Here is a 16,917-nt window from a genome sequence, read left to right on the forward strand (position 1 = left end):
TTGGTCTTCTAGACTGAACATGAATAAAAGAATAGCAAAGTCTAGGGTGGTTTGATATAGTGGGAGCCTCATGGAGTAGTGGAATAGCTACAGGATTAGTCTCCAAGTGGGAGATTATTGTTTAGTGTGGAGCTTGATCAGTCCCCAAGTGGGAGATTGTTAGATTGTGGTGACTGATCAAGAAAGTACTATACATACTTTATAAATTCTTTAGGGCTTGGGACATCACCCCTAAAAAAAAATTGGGCCCTATTTTATCATGATTTTGGGCCAACATGTAATTATTAATTATAACCCTAAAGTGATAAAAATACTTGTATAAAAGAGCTTAGGGTTAGGGATTTTTTTATAGTTGTGATGCAAAATTGGTTCTTGCGGCGGCATTGAGCTGTAAGGGGTTACGGATTGTAATCAGGTTATAATCACTGGATCATAATAATATTAGACTTTTTATTTGGTGGATGTAGCCTAGGGATTGGGTGAACCATGCTAAATCTTGGTGCCTTGTGTTCTTTTCTGTGTGATCTATTATTTTTCTATTATTGGTTATATTTGCACGTAATTGTTATTTTTGTCAGTGGTTTAATCCTAATAATCAGAATCATGTTCATCAACAATGTAGCATGACTTCTTACCTTTGTCTCTGTAGTCTCTACCATCATCTTCTCTTCTATTTTTGTACTTGTTTCCTTTTATGTAGTTCTTCTTCTGTGTACATGTTGCAGCAATATGACCAACTTTATTACAATTAAAACAAATGATGGGTAACTTACCTTTGAACTTGATTTTTCTTTGTGAAATCTTCTTGCCAGTAGTGCTTCCAATTGTTCCATGTCTTCCTCATTTTTGTTGTTGTCACTGGATGCATATTTCATCTTTCTATTCTACTTTTTCTGCTTTACCTCCTCAAAATCCTTCAATAACAATTTTGCTTTGAAAGTTGATTCAATACTCTCTGGTTTGTAGTTGTCAAAATTAGATATCTCAAAATTAGTGAGTCTACCTATTAGACCTTCAAGGGTTAGATCATTTCCTCGTATACATCTCAACTCTTGGATTGCAAAAACTCTAATGGCATAAATAGACAGTAATATCCTTAAGACTTTACTTAGCATAGTATCATCATCTATTTTACTAGTAGCACCTTTTATTGCACTAACAACTTCTTTTATTATAGCAACATATTGAGCAATATTCTCATCTTCTTCCATTCTAATTTCATCAAACTTACCTCTGAGACTCTCTGACTTGGCTCTTTGAACATTTTTGTCTCCTCCATAGATGGTGGCTAGGGCATCCCACATCTTCTTTGCGCTGTTAAGACCTTTGATATCATCAAATTTGGCATAGCTTAGGGTAGAGGCAATCTCCAACATCGCCTGATTGTGTTCTTTCTTTTTCCTCATAGCTTCAGCAATTAGGGCTCTTGTTGGATCAACATGCTCCACAATAATGGAAGATTGTGCATGATCTCCAAGTCCTCCAAGGTGTAGCTTCATCAAACTTTACCATGCAAGAAAGTTATCTCTGTTGAGCTTAGGTACTTCTCTTATTGACATCTTGATCTTTACGCTTGTAGTACCTTAAAACTAATCCTCTTAAGCAGATGGCTCTGATACCAATTGTTGGAATTCTTTTAGAATAACTGGGGGGGTGAATCAGTTATTCAAGGTCTAGATGTACAAATAAAACTTTTCTTACAATTCAATGAACCCATAAAACATTCATACCCATGCATGCATTCATTGTGCATCAACAAAAACGTATATGTTACTATCAAGTCAATCTTGCAAAAATGTAAAGCATGAAACACAACACATTCATTAGCACATTTGACACAATGATTTAACATGGAAACCCAACTTCGAAAAAACCACCAATAACATGCTACTCCTATTTCACTCTTCTAAAGTGATTCCCTATTAAATGTTACAATACACACTATTAAATGTGACCTGATTAAGGGATTTCAATCACTTTGTTAAAAGTGAGCCTGCTTAGAGGACTTTAGGCTATTCACTTGGAATACCACCCTATTAAAGGATTTTCCAATAACTTTTAATTCAACCTTACTCCAAAGGATTTACACTAGACTAATACAATTGTTAGAAAGTAATAGTGCAGCTTTGATTTGATACAACTTACAACTTCACTTGTAGATTACAGATCTTTGTTCAATCCTTAATTCTACTTGGCTTCCATTCTTTGCAGCTCTGATAGTTTGTTCACCCTTCAAGCATTCATCTTCTTAAGCCTTATTTCTTAATAAGCCATTGTAGACTCTTCTCTTGGGTCACTTGATGAAGCAAAACCTCTTTCTTCTTCTCCTTCTCAATTTCTTGCACCAAACTCTCTAACTCTTTTGCTTCATGACTAGACATTCCTATATACAAGAAATTAGAACATTTTCCCTCTTATTATCGATCATCTAAATTAGGGTTTTAGATGGATTAGGTAGGATACAATGTATCTACCCCATATCTTGTCCTCTCTAGAAACTTCTCTTAGAATCCATTTGAATTCACCTCCAAAATGATTTACATAAGATTTTGTGCCTCTACCTCATCAATCTTATCTTCCTCTTGATTTACAAGTTCCAAGTAAACAAACTTGTCAACTTTTATTTGCGAATCTTCGATCTTTGACATAATGTAGTAGCTCGGCATTATCAATCTTTTGATGCTCGGCACATACTACAACACTCGGCATAAACTGGATTTTACTAGTGCTCGGCATAAACTAAAATTTATTGGTGCTCAGCATCAACTAAAATTTACTTGGCATCTATTGTCTTGCTCGGCATCAATTGAAATTTACTCGACATCTACTATCTTGCTCGGTATCCACTAGAATTTTCTTTTGCTTGGCTCTAACTGACTTTTTGCTCGGCACCTACTATCCACTTGGTCAAGCTTGGCATATGAACTTTGTTTAACTTATTCTTTTGAACTTTCCAAGTGTAGCCAACCATTTTGTAACCTCAAGTAGATCATCAACACATTTTTTTATCACTATCTTAACTAATCCTTGTACTTCATTGCATAATCATAACTCAACCTTTCCTCTAGGTACTTTTGTTACATCTTGTTGATCAAATCCTCCTCATCAATCAACTAAGTGATAGTACATGAAAAATATAAGAAATTATCTTACCAGCAAATAGTATGTTTGACATCAGTGACAAAATAATGATTGAAATAGATAGTCTTCTTCAACAATCTCCTTCTTAACAATACTCTTTTCAGATGATCTCTTCAATCAAATATCAACATAGACTCTAGAGTAGACTCGTCTACTACGTTTGGTTGGGTAGCATAGGTATGGATGACATCCACTCCTAATTCACATGATGCATCTAAGAGGCTTTCTTATTTATACTCACCAAAATTTGTCACTAGTACATTAGGCCTCCATTTTTTACCAAACTTTTTGACGGCATGCCAATTTGGCTTGTCAAATTCAATTTTTTTAAATATGATCTTAATAAGGTCAGAATTATGACCAAACTTAAGTTTTTTCATCAAATTTTGACTACACTTAAGGTTCCTATCAAAATTTTGACAACACTTAAGTTTATTGTCAAAATCTTGATGACGGTCGAGATATAAACAAAAAAAAGAAAAGTAAACATTTCATTTTGTATCCAAAATATTGCAAGTACATGCACAAGAGGGTTTTTGTGTGTTGTCCTCATGCAAGGGAAAGCACAGGTAAGAGATTCAACCCACACCATTTTTGTAGAATGGAAGGGAATTTTTGATTGATTTTGTTTTAACAGCTTTTCAAGTGCCTGAGACTTCCCTATATCTTTTACCTTTTGTCATCGTCTTTCCTCTTCACTATCAAATTCATCTCCATTTTCTTTGTCTACATTTTTGGCTTCAACCTCTAATTCATCCCATGTTTTACTTTCATGGAGTTCAACTATTCTTTAATGCCATCAATAGAATATTGTGGAATGGTATCAATGCGAAGTACATCCCTTTTGAAGTCTTTGAAAACAATCGCCTTTTGCCCAAGTCCTACTCTCTCAAGTTTAACAATCTTAATCTCAATAATGGTTATTATTAAGAAAGGTAGTTCAACCAACTCTACCAAAGATTTTATAGTAGAAACAATAAAAGCAGAGGCTTTGAAGGGAACTCAATGAAAGCCTAACTCTCTAAATGGTTTATCAAACTCTAGTTCAAAATCTTTTAGATTAGGTTACTCCCATAGTTTTGTTACACACTTAACAAACCCTTGAAACTCTGCATTTATTTTATTTTTCATGTCCCTCTCTTGCTTCTCTTCTAAATTTCATTTGGATCATACATAGACTATCTTTCCCTTCCTAAAGTTTTGACCACATCCATTACCTCCACATAAAATTGCATGTCTTTGATCTTCTTAATTCCCATCATAATATGGTTATGTAAATGAAAATGAGGCAATGTAATCATCTCCTTCTTTGCTGCCTAAAAAAAATGTGTGTTTAATATTTTGATAAAAGATATCAATTTTCTCTATGGTTAATGTGTTAAAGGTCTTATCTAGAAATACTTGTTGCAAAGATAGCAATCATGAATTTTCACTACGGTGTCTCATATCAACATATCAAGGTTTGTGATCGGAGATATCAAGTATCTACCTCAGTATACCTTAATCCAATCTTGTACTATGTAACTCTCTAAGTTGGGGGTTGAACAATCTCTACATAATTGCTCCACCTCAAGAAATTTTGTGAAAGTGGAAACAACAAAATGGAATGCATAAGGTTGGTTTCTTTGATTTTTCTTCTCCATTTTTTGGTTTATTCTTAGAAAATTAATGGCCTTGAGGGTACTTTTTTTATTCTAATTTCTTTATTCATTGAATTTATTTATAGCTCCATTTTATTTTTTTAGCTAGAAAATAAGAGCTATAATTGTATACATTTGATTCTTTATGCATTTACATTTAATTTATATCTCTATTTAATTTTCTTTTTTTCTAGAAATATTAGTGGGTTAATTGCATTTGGATTCCATGTTGAATGTTTGAATCATTTGATGTATTTTTGCACCACCATTTACTTTCTAGTTGATTTTTTAGCTCCTTTTACAAGCTTCTAGCCTTTGATGCATACAGGGCTTTGATAGCTTGAAGGGTTGTGATATGGATGCCATGTTGTACTGAAACTTTGAATGTACAACATTATTTCATTTTTATTTTGCTGGAAATGATGGGGCTGCACTTTTGAGTTCATTCTTTCATGCACACATGCTTGAGGTAGCCTCTAAACTATGTATTCATGTTTGCATCATGGATGTGTGTTGCACTAATTCATGTTGGTTTGTAATGTCTATCATGTATTAATTATTTGTATCATTATCTTATTTGATGATCCATAAATACTTACAGTTGTAACATACTCTATTAATGCTTTCTTTCTTTGTTCAAATGCTTCATATGACATTTAAACCATATATGTCAATATGTACTGATATTTCTGATTTGTTTGTTGCTCTTGTAACTTATGTTGATTTATGTAACTTGCTTCTAGAAATATGTTGCAATCTATATTTGTCATTCTTTTGCTACCTCCTATAGTTTATATTTCTCATGTAGCATACTTCAATAGGGGGTTGAATGTTCTTTATTGGCTGAATTTCCCTTCATAGTTGCAACCACTTAAATGGCGAGTACATGTGTTTTATGATTGTGAATCATTGTTACACTTTGCATACATTTCCTTTCAATGCTTATGTGATCTTTGAATGTGTGAAATTTTAATGTGTGTTCAAAATTTGCAAAGGATGATTGCATCTTTATGTGCTTGAATGATTTTGATTATACATGGTGCATGGTCATACCTCCTTCCTGATGTATTCTTTCAATGCCAAATCTGTACTTGCAATTTTATTGCCATATTCCAAATTATATATTCATCTTTCATGTAGGCTTCTAATTTCTTTGTGTAGCATTTATCTCATGATGCTTCTAGCTTATGATGTAGTTCATGTCACCATGAATACTTTGCATGTTTACATCTACACATGGATCAAACAAGTTAGATAAAATGTGGGCTTCTCTCCATTGCATCATCTTTTAGCCTCTTGTGCATATCTTGAGCATAGCCATCTAAGTGTTTATTGATTCTTCATTTGATGAGTATATGTATGCATGATATTTAGATTATTTACAAGATATCAAGCATTACTTTGATCTTTTTGGATCTAACCCCCTTCTTCTCTTCTGGTAACCCTTGCAGGTTTTGAGGCAAATGAGGTGCTGGAAGGAAACATGAGCTAGTGATCAATCTCTACATACCCAATTTAGGCAATGTTTGATAACTTGCATTTTTTCTTTCATTGTTTATGTATACATACATTTATCTTTCGTCATGCTCTATGTATTGTCTATGCTCACAGCCTGTGTGAGCCTATGTGTTCCATTGATGAGCATCACATGCAATTTTTCTTAAATATATACTCCATATTTCATTGAATGATTTTTAAAGATGCACTTATGATGTTGTACTTTACTTTTGATCTTGTACTTTCATTTCAGCTACTTTATACATGCAAATATACTTTGATTTCTCTTTCAATGTATATCCATGCATTTGTTCCTTGATTTTTGTTTATTGTGAAAATGAATTCGAACTTAATCAAAATCACATAATAATGACAATCAAGGTTATGTAGAGGCAGATTCACCTAGTAATTAGGCTATTTAATGTCACCAATTTAAATGAACATAAAAATTTGTAATAATTATATCTTTGATATAAGTATCTAAATCTAAGTTCCCTTTCTAAAGCTGAGTTTGCTTGGCATGTATCACCATGTTGGTAATCCAAACATCAACTACCCTATTAGCTTCTTAGTAGGTATGGCTAATGATGATAGTCTCAAAAAAAGTAATAATGAATTTGGATTCTTTTATAACATTTTTCAGAGTCAACATATGTGGGGACTTTCCTAACCGGCATCTAATGATATTATTTGTATCCCCTCTATCCAAAAAAATTTACACTATAGAGATTTAGCCAAGTTAAGAACTTGAAGATCCCCAATTTCTTCCACCACGTGACTTGATTAGATACCAATGGGTACAGCCACAACACTAATACAAAATCCAATTTTATCTACAATAATCACTCCACAATCAGCTTGTCAAAGGTTGACTTTGGTAGTCCAGTCAAAGTTGGCCTTCAATAACCCCTACGGAGGTGACAACCAAAGTACTACCTCTCTAATTCGTCCCCTACTACTTCTAATGTTTTAGTCACAAAGAAGGGTAGCATTGATGTCAACACCTACATAATTCACACTATTTTCTATTCTAATGGACATATATTTTTCTTTTATAACTTTCAAGGTATTTCTCCCAACAAACCAAACTGGTACTTCCTTATCTTTACACACCTTCTAGTTGCACGTCTTTCATATATTCCAATTGAGATGTAGGACACTGAGCTTCTAGAAATCTTAGCATTTTCATTTGAAATTAGTCACTTCCACTAGATAGTGAAAGTCTTTATGTTACTAAAGAACTCCCAATTTAGATTTTACTCAACCAGGATGACATCCCAAATTTCTTGAGCAAGGAAAAAAAAAATATGTGGTGAGATCTCTTCTCGTCGCATTGACAAAGGAAACATTTCTTAACGGGATGAAAACCATGTTTGCATAAATCATCAACTATAAGAATTTTGTTTTGAATCATTATCCAATAAAATCTACAAATTTTTAGGGTTAATCTTTTATTACAACATGCAGATCAGAATCCCAAACTAGGCATTTAGGATCCTCCAGATTGATTGTGCAAGTATTAAGGCTCATTTGGGTTTCCAACAAATTAGAATTAATGAGTGTAAGGTCTGCCCCCTCATCATTGATGGAATTTTCAAATGTCATGGAACCAAAATCATTCTTGTGTGATTCAATCACATTTCGATCTTCTATATTTTTCATCAAAAGTTTTTCATTAATCCAAGCATCCTCCCAAAATCTAACCCTTTCTCCATTGCCCACTCTCCATCTAGCTCTAGCAAGACCCATCGACTACATCCAGAGATAAAAGGAAAGAATGAAGAGTAGGAGAGTTGAAGAGGTATTCCTTTTCCATGTTAGGTTCTATTCCCGATCTTCCCCATACATCCTCGATATTTATTTGGCCAATAGATCCTTGTTAAGGAACTTTATTAGCCCAACACCAATAACCCCCTTAGATTTTTGCCTGCAAATCTTATCCCAAGATATCTTCATTGACTCAGCATGAGTATTACTCTTAATAGACCCACCATTTTTAAATTAAAAAGAAAGAAATTATGCCACTATAGTTGTAGAGGCCTTCCATGGTTCATGGTTGAATGCAATAGTTGTATAACTAAAATACATGATATAACTAAAATACAATATGAATTAAGATCAGGACATGATAGTCAAACATAATTGTTTAATGGTTAATTTGGCCCATTCTATTATATAATAGTTAGTCTTAGAAAATAACAAATCTATGTGAGATGGGCTTACCTAGATACAATAGCTCCTAAGTGTTCTATTCATTCTTATTAGAGATGAGTTCTTCTAAGCCACTACTCATAAAATTGGGTCAAATATTTTAACTAAAAATATAATTGAGTGTTGATAGTGATATCAAAATTTGACTTTTTATGGAAAACATCTTCTACTTACCAATGAGTAAGCTTAAGGAGACTTCTAATGAATGGTTGATAATATCAAAAAATTCTAAAGAAATTTCAAATAAGATTACAATCAAAGTGACTTAAGCTTGGAAGAAATATTTTGATTGTGTACTTGAGCTAGATTAGTACTAAGATGGGTTACCTCCTATGAAACCCCTATGTTTTACCTCTATGGACATCACCTAGATGCAATGAATGTTATGTGTTCCATTCATCCTCATGAGAGATGGGTTCTTGTGAACCCAATACTAATGAAAATGGTCAATGATTTTGACTCAAAAGATACATATTTGAATGATAATAGCAATATCGTAATTTGACATGTTATGAAAATTATCTCTTACTTGTCAACTTTATAATATGTATATGTATATGCATATGCATATATATATATATATATATATATATATATATATATATATATATATATATATATATATATATATATATATATATATATATATATATATATATATATATATATATATATATATATATATATATATATATATATATATATGTATAGGTATATACATATATGTATATATGTATGTATATACATATATACACACACACATATATACATATATGTATATGTGTGTGTGTGTGTGTGTGTGTGTGTGTGTGTGTGTGTGTGTGTGTATCGAAATACACACACATATCTATATATATCTCTTAATGCTAATATTTGCACAAAGTGAACATTTTATTTAGAGTGATATCTTAAATTTCTATAATTTTAATTAGTAACTTTTATGATAAATTTAATATTTCTAAATTTAGACTCATATTATATTCATCTAATAATATTTTTAATGAAAATTTAAAACTACTAGACAAACACTATCTACATAAATAACTTCACATTTTGAAACAATATAATACCCTTTTAGTATTATTTTATCAATAAATAACTTCACATTTTAAAATAATATAATACTCTTTTAATATTATTTTATCATAATTTGTCTATTGATTACTTCATAAATCTTTTATTTACATACTATAGACTCAATGTTTGAAAATGCCAATTAAAGTTTAATGAAAACATGAACATGAGTTTTTCTTGGGTACAAAGCAAGTACCATAATTTCAATTTACAATACATCAAAGAGAACCACTCACCCATACAATTGTTTCCCTAGCAACTCCTATATAACTATCTTGCTTGTGAATTTAGCAAAACTAATGGATGTAGGCTTCACATAGCTTATCTAGGAGAGGGGAGGGAGTTTCCATCGGTTGTCAATGAGAACTGTAGAGCAAAGGAGTCATCCTTCACCAATCCACAACCTGAACTATCTGTTGTATGAAGTAGTCTAATAGCTTCTTTCAGCTCAATCACAACCTCGCTCATGGTCGGCCTTTTATTCAGTTTGCTCTCTGTACACAACAATGCCAACTCTGCAATCTTCCACATTATACTCAACTCAATATTTTGCCCTCCCTTTGAGTCTATCAAGCTCTCAATACGGCCTTGAGATATCAGCGACTTTGCCTAACAGCCATAGAAAAATGATGTCACTGCATCTTACTAAGTATTAATAATTAAGTGCTATATTTTTATATTACACATTAAGTTTGAAAAAATTAAATCAAAGTCTTATTGTGCAATATTTAAGCCATTCCTTAGATAATAACTTGTTCTTGCCTGTACTTACCCAAGATATAATGTGGCTATGTTCCTCTGAAATATTTGTATCAATAGGCTTTCTTCCTGATATGATTTCTAAAATTACGACGCCGAAGCTATAAACATCACTTTTCTCTGTTAAATTGTTCGTTTTTGTATACCTACGCAAGAAAGGAAAAATAAGTATTTTTTCTCCAAATATATCGATGATAATATGAATCAACAAAATAGTATAGCAATCATTTACTGAGGATCAAGGTAGCCAAATGTGCCCTTCACATTGGTTGAAACATGGGTTGCTTCACTTGCTGGCCCTTCTCTTGACAGCCCAAAATCTGCTACTTTCGCTTCCATTTTTTCACTTAGTAAAATGTTGGCTGATTTGATGTCTCTATGAATTATTTGAGGTTTGCAACCAGCATGCAAGTACTCCAATCCTGATTATTGTACCACCAATTATATTTAAGAATGTAACATAGTAATTACTTTCTTATGTGGGAGGAGATTTACCTTGAGCTGCATTTAAGGCGATATCAAGCCTAGTATCCCAGTCGAGGCAATTTTTTGATGCAGATGATCCTTCAATCACATAACTATAAATATTTATTCTTACACTTGGAAAACTGAAAAATTGGAGATCAACTATTAACCTGTCAAATTCCACATTATGAAGTTGATTCAAACCATAAATGTATAACATAAACAAAATGGAATAAAAGTTTACCATGGAGTAGTTGATTTAAGTTTCCCTTCGACATAAACTCATAAATTAATATTCGGTGTTCATCTTCACAGCAATAGCCTAATAAATTTACTAGGTTTTTATGATGGACTCTAGAAAGCAAGGCAACCTACAAATTATAAAAATAAAATTGTTAAACCAGGAGAGATTAGTAAACAAATATTGAACTTCCTATGCTATGTAAAATATGAAAGCCCAACTAAAAAATAACCTAGACAAACCTCTGTTGTGAATTCCCTTGATCCTTGTTTAGATGTTGCTGAACATACTTTGACGGCCACTTCTCGTGCATTCTTTAAGCGGCCATAGAAAACAGGTCCATATCCTCCTCGCCCAATCTGCCTAGAAAACTCACTAGTCATTTCTCTTACCTCTTCATAGCTATATTCTCTCGAACTTGGTGCTGCTAGATCATTTGGCACTACAGAATTAAAGGTCGCTGTCACATGAACATACTTTCATTATTAATAATGCTTATATTTCTTGAATTGTTCTAGTATCAAAATAAGAGAAATACAGAAGGTTCAAAACTAACTTTGTCCTTCACTGCTTTTGTATTTTTTCCAAATAATTAGTGTTGCAGCGCATGAGAGGATGGCCAAAACTATGCCACCACTGGTTGCCAAGCCGATAATCAAACCTTTCTTCTTAGACGAGCTCTTACAATTATTTTCACTCCTTTCACAAAGATCCACGTTTCCGAAAAAACTACCAAAATACATAAATCAGAATTCTATTGGATTTCAAAGGAAGATACGTACAGATAAAAATGACCCACAATACTTAAATTGTAATGGTTTGTGACAGTTACCTGAGATTTAGGTTCTTGTTGTTTAACAAAGTCGCTGGTACTATTCCCATAAGATTGTTGTTCTCTAAATTACTAAAAAGAAAGTTCCAATTATAGTCTCCATAAATTCATTCACCTCTTCGTCAATTCCTCAACAACTCAGAAATAATATTTCCAATTAACAGTTGGAAAATAAGAGCACAAATAATCAATGAAAGTATACTCACAGTTCTTTTAAATTCTTCAAACTAGCCAGTGATTCAGGTATGCTCCCACTTAAGTTATTGTCAGATAGATTGCTGCAACAATATACAGTTTGTGAATGACTTTTCTGTGGGTATAGTAAGCAGACACAGAAATAATGAAAGAATATTAGATGCTTAATGCTAGTTTATTTGATTTTTATTGTGTTTTAATGTAAATTGTCATTCATGATATATTATAAAAACTTATATATTATTTATTATTTATATATATTAGAAGAAATCTTACATAATTTCAAGAGCAGTCAGGCTGCTAATATTTGCCGGAATACTTCCAGATAATCTCTTATTTGATAAATTTCTGCCCAACAGTAAAATTTGTCAGCATTTTCAATTAATAAGATATATTAACACAACAGTAAATAAATAAGAGTTTAAGTTTTCATGACTTACAGACTTATGATTCTTGGCAAAGTATCATCATTACAAATTAGCCAATCCCAGGAATAAGATGAGGGCAAGCACGGATCGCCAACATAAGTATAATTTAATTGTTGCTGGATAATAGTTAATGCTTCCACTACAGTTTAAAAAATCAAATTAAACCTTTCCTTCAAATTAATTAATGAAAATTCATAAAACCATGTCTAAAACATTTTATAGAACAATTCATATATCGAAGAAATTCAAATTTAAACAAAAGAATTTAATTTAGTGGCTATTAGGGCTTAGTTACATACAATCTGGAACAAAAGTTCCTTGTTGACGCTGAGCGCTTTGACGATACCATTCAAGAGCATTTGCTATTGGAGGCAACGTAGAGCGATTTGTTGCTAGCAAGCGAAATTGCATAGTAGTTGTAATACCATAGGGAATAAGGGTGGATATATTTGATGACTGCAAATACTTGGGTTGTAAGGAAGCATTGTTCAGCTTGTTATCATCAAGAGTCAAGTCAAATTCCCTAATGGCTGATGCATTCAAATTAGGCTCTAATTCTGCAAAATACATAGCAATGTAAAGATACCCAATTTGTCTGTTTACCATCGGAGGAAAATCTATCCTTGAAGAAGAGTTTAGGTAGCTTGTTTGAGCTGTTTGCATTACAAGGGAGGGGGGTTGGTCATAAGCTGTTCCTATTGATACATTCTTTTCAGTTTTAATAGGTGGAAATTCTTCTACACTAGCAGACCAGAGTCTGTCGAATAAATCACTTGGATATCTGTTTATGCAAATGTTAAACAAAATATGTTAAATGACTCATTTGAATATAATGCAATATGACCATTCTTAAATATCACACACTAAAGAAAGATTTAAGCTTGGAAAAAATAAGTCAACTTTAACTATTAAGTACTTTTGATCTAGGAATCAAACCTCACTGTGTGATGTTTAAGCCGTCTGATACAATACTAATCAAGAGTATGGCATGTACTTACCTTATGATACTGTTAGCTGGTTTATGTCCAAAATTGGTCCTCTCCAAGCCCAGAAGTGAATGATCTTGGGAAACAGGCCAATACATGCTTTGATTGAGAGGCCGCAGTTCTAAAGATGAGATGATGGGCTTTCCGCTGCTGTCATTCATTCGAGCAAGGCAAACATCAGTGGGGTCAAACTTTGCCATGAAAATGATTTCCTTCTGAACAACAAATGTGGTTGGAGTGGAAAATGACACGCTGTCCCATAGATCGGCATCCAGTATAAGAGCAAAACGGGGAGGAGAATTGAGACTGTCATAGTTTCCATAAACGAATGTTCCCCGGAGTAGATATTTTTTCCCAACCTCCACTGGCAACTGGTAACAACTCTTCCTTTTCTCGGGAAAACTTCGAAGCGTGTTCCTCCAGAATTTGTATTTGAAATATTAGATTTATGTCCAGAATTGATGTAGATGTCATCTGGAATCCACTGTATTCGAGTATCATCTTCTGTGTACTTTTCAGAGGCGCCACAGTCGAGGGTAATGAAACCTGCACATAACAATCAATGTTATTTAACACATATCAGAGATTTCCAATGCTGAAAGTCAGAAATCTTTCCCTCACCAGGTTGACTATACGCAGGAGAACCAATAATTGCAGATACAATAAACAGGACCAACGCTTCCTTCATCACAGCTATGAAGAACAAGTAGCTTATCCAATGTCCTTCCCTCATCACTACCAAAAACGAGGCATCGATAAGGGAGTCTCGGCCAGTCGCATGGGATTTTATAATACATGATCGAAGTAGTTACTTGTCGCTGAGGTATTTGACTATGAAATTGTGAATTGCAGATACCGTGAACGACACATGGATACCTAAGATGGTCCCAACTTTAAGAAAGGGAAAAGAATAATATTCGTGAAACATAAACTGGAGAGAGCACATGGATGAGAGAGTCCTAGCTTTCAAGAAAGAATACAAAATTTATAAAATAATAATATTCATAAAATATAACTGGCAGAACTATTACAATCCTCAGCAATAAGTAGTTTCCAATAATTTAAAGAATCCTGCGGGCCTATTTAAGTTGGTTGCTTATGGTTCAACTATAAGACTTTGAAATTATGAACGTTTACTTTTTATTAAAATGATAATGCTTATAATAATTGCACCTGAAGATGTCACCAAAATATATAAGAGGAACCGACGTAGCACAGTTGGAACCCTCTTTGTTGTTTTATATTTGTTCCCTTCTGTCTTTTGTTTGGAATGTACTAAATCTTTGGTTATGTATTTTCTTTGTGTTGTCTTGGTCTATTTGTGTAAAAAGCTGATGGTTTAAACATCACACACTAGGACTTATTCCTAGGCTAATTTCTCTCTTAGTGTATGATGTATAGCAATCTTAGACCACTTCACACTTTACAAGTTCTACAAATAGCTCGGTAAATGTGACAACTAAGTTTTTCCCCTATAACATTTGATTATTTTAATATTTTATTCTCTACTTTTTCTCTTTTGACTTTTTATTTTTTCAATTTTGAAGTATATTTTATTATTTTAAGATTTATTAATCTTTATTTATGACAAGTAAAAGTTACTTAAAATTTGTGTTCATGAGTGCATCAACATCTACAGCCCCACAAATTAACATACTCAACAACAAAGCACACAACTCTTCTTTGCTATGCTCGTTAATGGTGGTTAATGGTTGTTACATGAGAAAACCTAGCCCCTCCCACCCAGGAGGTCTACCTAGACTTATGGTTGGTCATGTCAAAAAGGAAAAAGCCTAGATACTGGGGGTACCTTGGGTGGAGGCGAGTTGACATCTTTAGCTTCATCGGATCTACCAGAGGATTTGGTATTACTATAGCCTTCTGGGCCTAGGGCTCCCGAGACAGATCCAAGTGCGGTTAACCCTAAACCAAACTAGAAAGGCATGTTGGTGGGCAAAACAGACTCTAGACCCACCCTGAGGTTACCCCAACTATCATGTTTGGGGACTCTAGCCCAGAGATTTCTTTGTCATATGTAATTGTGGAAAATATTTCCAAAAACTTTCCGCTAAGCCTTGTCGGAAGGTTTTTGGGCTATAGACTTACCATAGAGATGGTTAGGAAATGGGCCTCTAACAGGTGGAAGCTCAGAGGATTAGTCACGTTGTGGCCATGGTGGGGGAAATGTATCTATTTAAGTTCACAAATGAAGAGGATAGAAACTAGGTTTTGGCGGGTTCCTAGTAGTTGGGGAAACACATGCTGGTCATAGCTAAATGGAAGTCCAATTTCAACCCTAACATTGACCTACAGAGAATAGCCCTGGTTTGGATTCATCTTTCGGGTTTGGCATTGGAATTATGGGACGATAAGGTCTTCTAATGGATCAGGGATTCATTTGAGCACTTCATTAAGGTGGACACTATTACCCATAATAGGTCTCAGTTAGTATTTGCCAAACTTTGTGTGAATCTAGCTATGAATAAAAAACTCCCAAGTTGTTTTGTTTTGAATTCAAAATGGGCAACTTGGAGGCAAGTTATCAATAATGAGAATGCAAAGCTATATTACCAAACTATAGACAGTATGGTCATGTGGTCTCTGGATGCAAAATGGATCTCAAGAAAAGGAATGATAAAGAGATGGAACCCACAAAACCTCTAGGTACAACAAATGTGACTCCTGATGAATCCTCAATGATGTCCCATGACTAGCCCCTATGATTGGGAGAGCTGGGGGACAGATGAACCAAGAGGGAGCTAAGACCTAGATTGGTAACAATGAACTAAATGATCTCTTAAAAGAGGGTGAAATCTGAAAGGAGATGGATGAGGTAGGATTACTCTAGACTAACAAGGCAAGAATACATAGTTCGCGTGATCCCTTTCGGGCTAAGGGGTTTCGCATAGTGGTTGTTGCGAAAAGGATAACCCAAAAGGCGGAGACACTAAAGTCTTAGACTGAAGAGGAAGAGGTGACTCAAGACCAACCTGAGGATGGCCAGGGGGGATGAGTACAGTAGTAGGAAAGGATGAGATGAATCGCCACCACCATGGGGCACTCTTATGGTTAATATTCCATATATTGAGTTTCAAATGATAGAGTTGAGCTCACCATCCTCAACACTGGGCACCCCTTTTGGGATGGAGGGGGGGTGACAGGAACCCAAACAAAAGGTGTGAGACCAAAATAAGGTAAGTGTGAGGCCAAAATAAGGTAGATGTGGGCTCGAAAACAAGGCTTGGTAGGCCCCCAATGAGGGTTGCAAGAACAAAGTGATGTAGAGAGCACAACTAAGAAGCTTCAAATGGGCTTCCCACTCTTGAAATAAACCAACTGGATATCAACTCTTCTTGACCTTCTTACAAGGTTTCAGCAAACTTCAATCCTCCAATGGATCAAAGAAACACACTCTCCAACTTCACCAAGAATCCAAGGACAAAGAACC

The 16,917-nt window shown here is 34.0% G+C and overlaps 1 protein-coding gene and 1 pseudogene across 1 annotated transcript; both read right to left on the bottom strand.

Annotated features, from left to right (window-relative positions):
• Positions 1-3,888: 3,888 nt before the first annotated feature.
• LOC149563043 (FACT complex subunit SPT16-like) lies at positions 3,889-5,147 on the bottom strand (annotated as a pseudogene).
• Positions 5,148-9,884: 4,737 nt separating this feature from the next.
• Positions 9,885-14,266, bottom strand: LOC149563044 (putative leucine-rich repeat receptor-like serine/threonine-protein kinase At2g04300). Its single transcript, XM_089828059.1, has 15 exons — positions 14,131-14,266; positions 13,955-14,015; positions 13,482-13,886; positions 12,783-13,264; positions 12,496-12,622; positions 12,332-12,403; positions 12,067-12,138; positions 11,861-11,932; positions 11,585-11,757; positions 11,271-11,488; positions 11,032-11,158; positions 10,818-10,886; positions 10,555-10,744; positions 10,336-10,468; positions 9,885-10,172 (listed from the first exon to the last, which is right to left on the bottom strand). The coding sequence occupies exons 1-15, from the start codon at positions 14,264-14,266 to the stop codon at positions 9,885-9,887; spliced, it is 2,625 nt and encodes an 874-aa protein (XP_089684185.1).
• Positions 14,267-16,917: the final 2,651 nt, after the last annotated feature.

This window comes from Cupressus sempervirens, chromosome 4 (assembly GCF_028749045.1).
Source record: "Cupressus sempervirens isolate cs-2001-9-10 chromosome 4, ASM2874904v1, whole genome shotgun sequence".
NCBI classification, from domain to species: domain Eukaryota; kingdom Viridiplantae; phylum Streptophyta; class Pinopsida; order Cupressales; family Cupressaceae; genus Cupressus; species Cupressus sempervirens.

Bases quoted from the DNA above. Each gene is read 5' to 3' on its own strand.
- LOC149563044 (XM_089828059.1), bottom strand. From the start codon at position 14,266: ATGTATTATAAAATCCCATGCGACTGGCCGAGACTCCCTTATCGATGC. The intron at 12,139-12,331 runs GTAAGATTTCTT...ATATTGTTGCAG, and splicing joins CTGACTGCTCTTGAAATTAT to CAATCTATCTGACAATAACT. The intron at 11,758-11,860 runs GTAACTGTCACA...GTATTTTGGTAG, and splicing joins AACAAGAACCTAAATCTCAG to TTTTTTCGGAAACGTGGATC.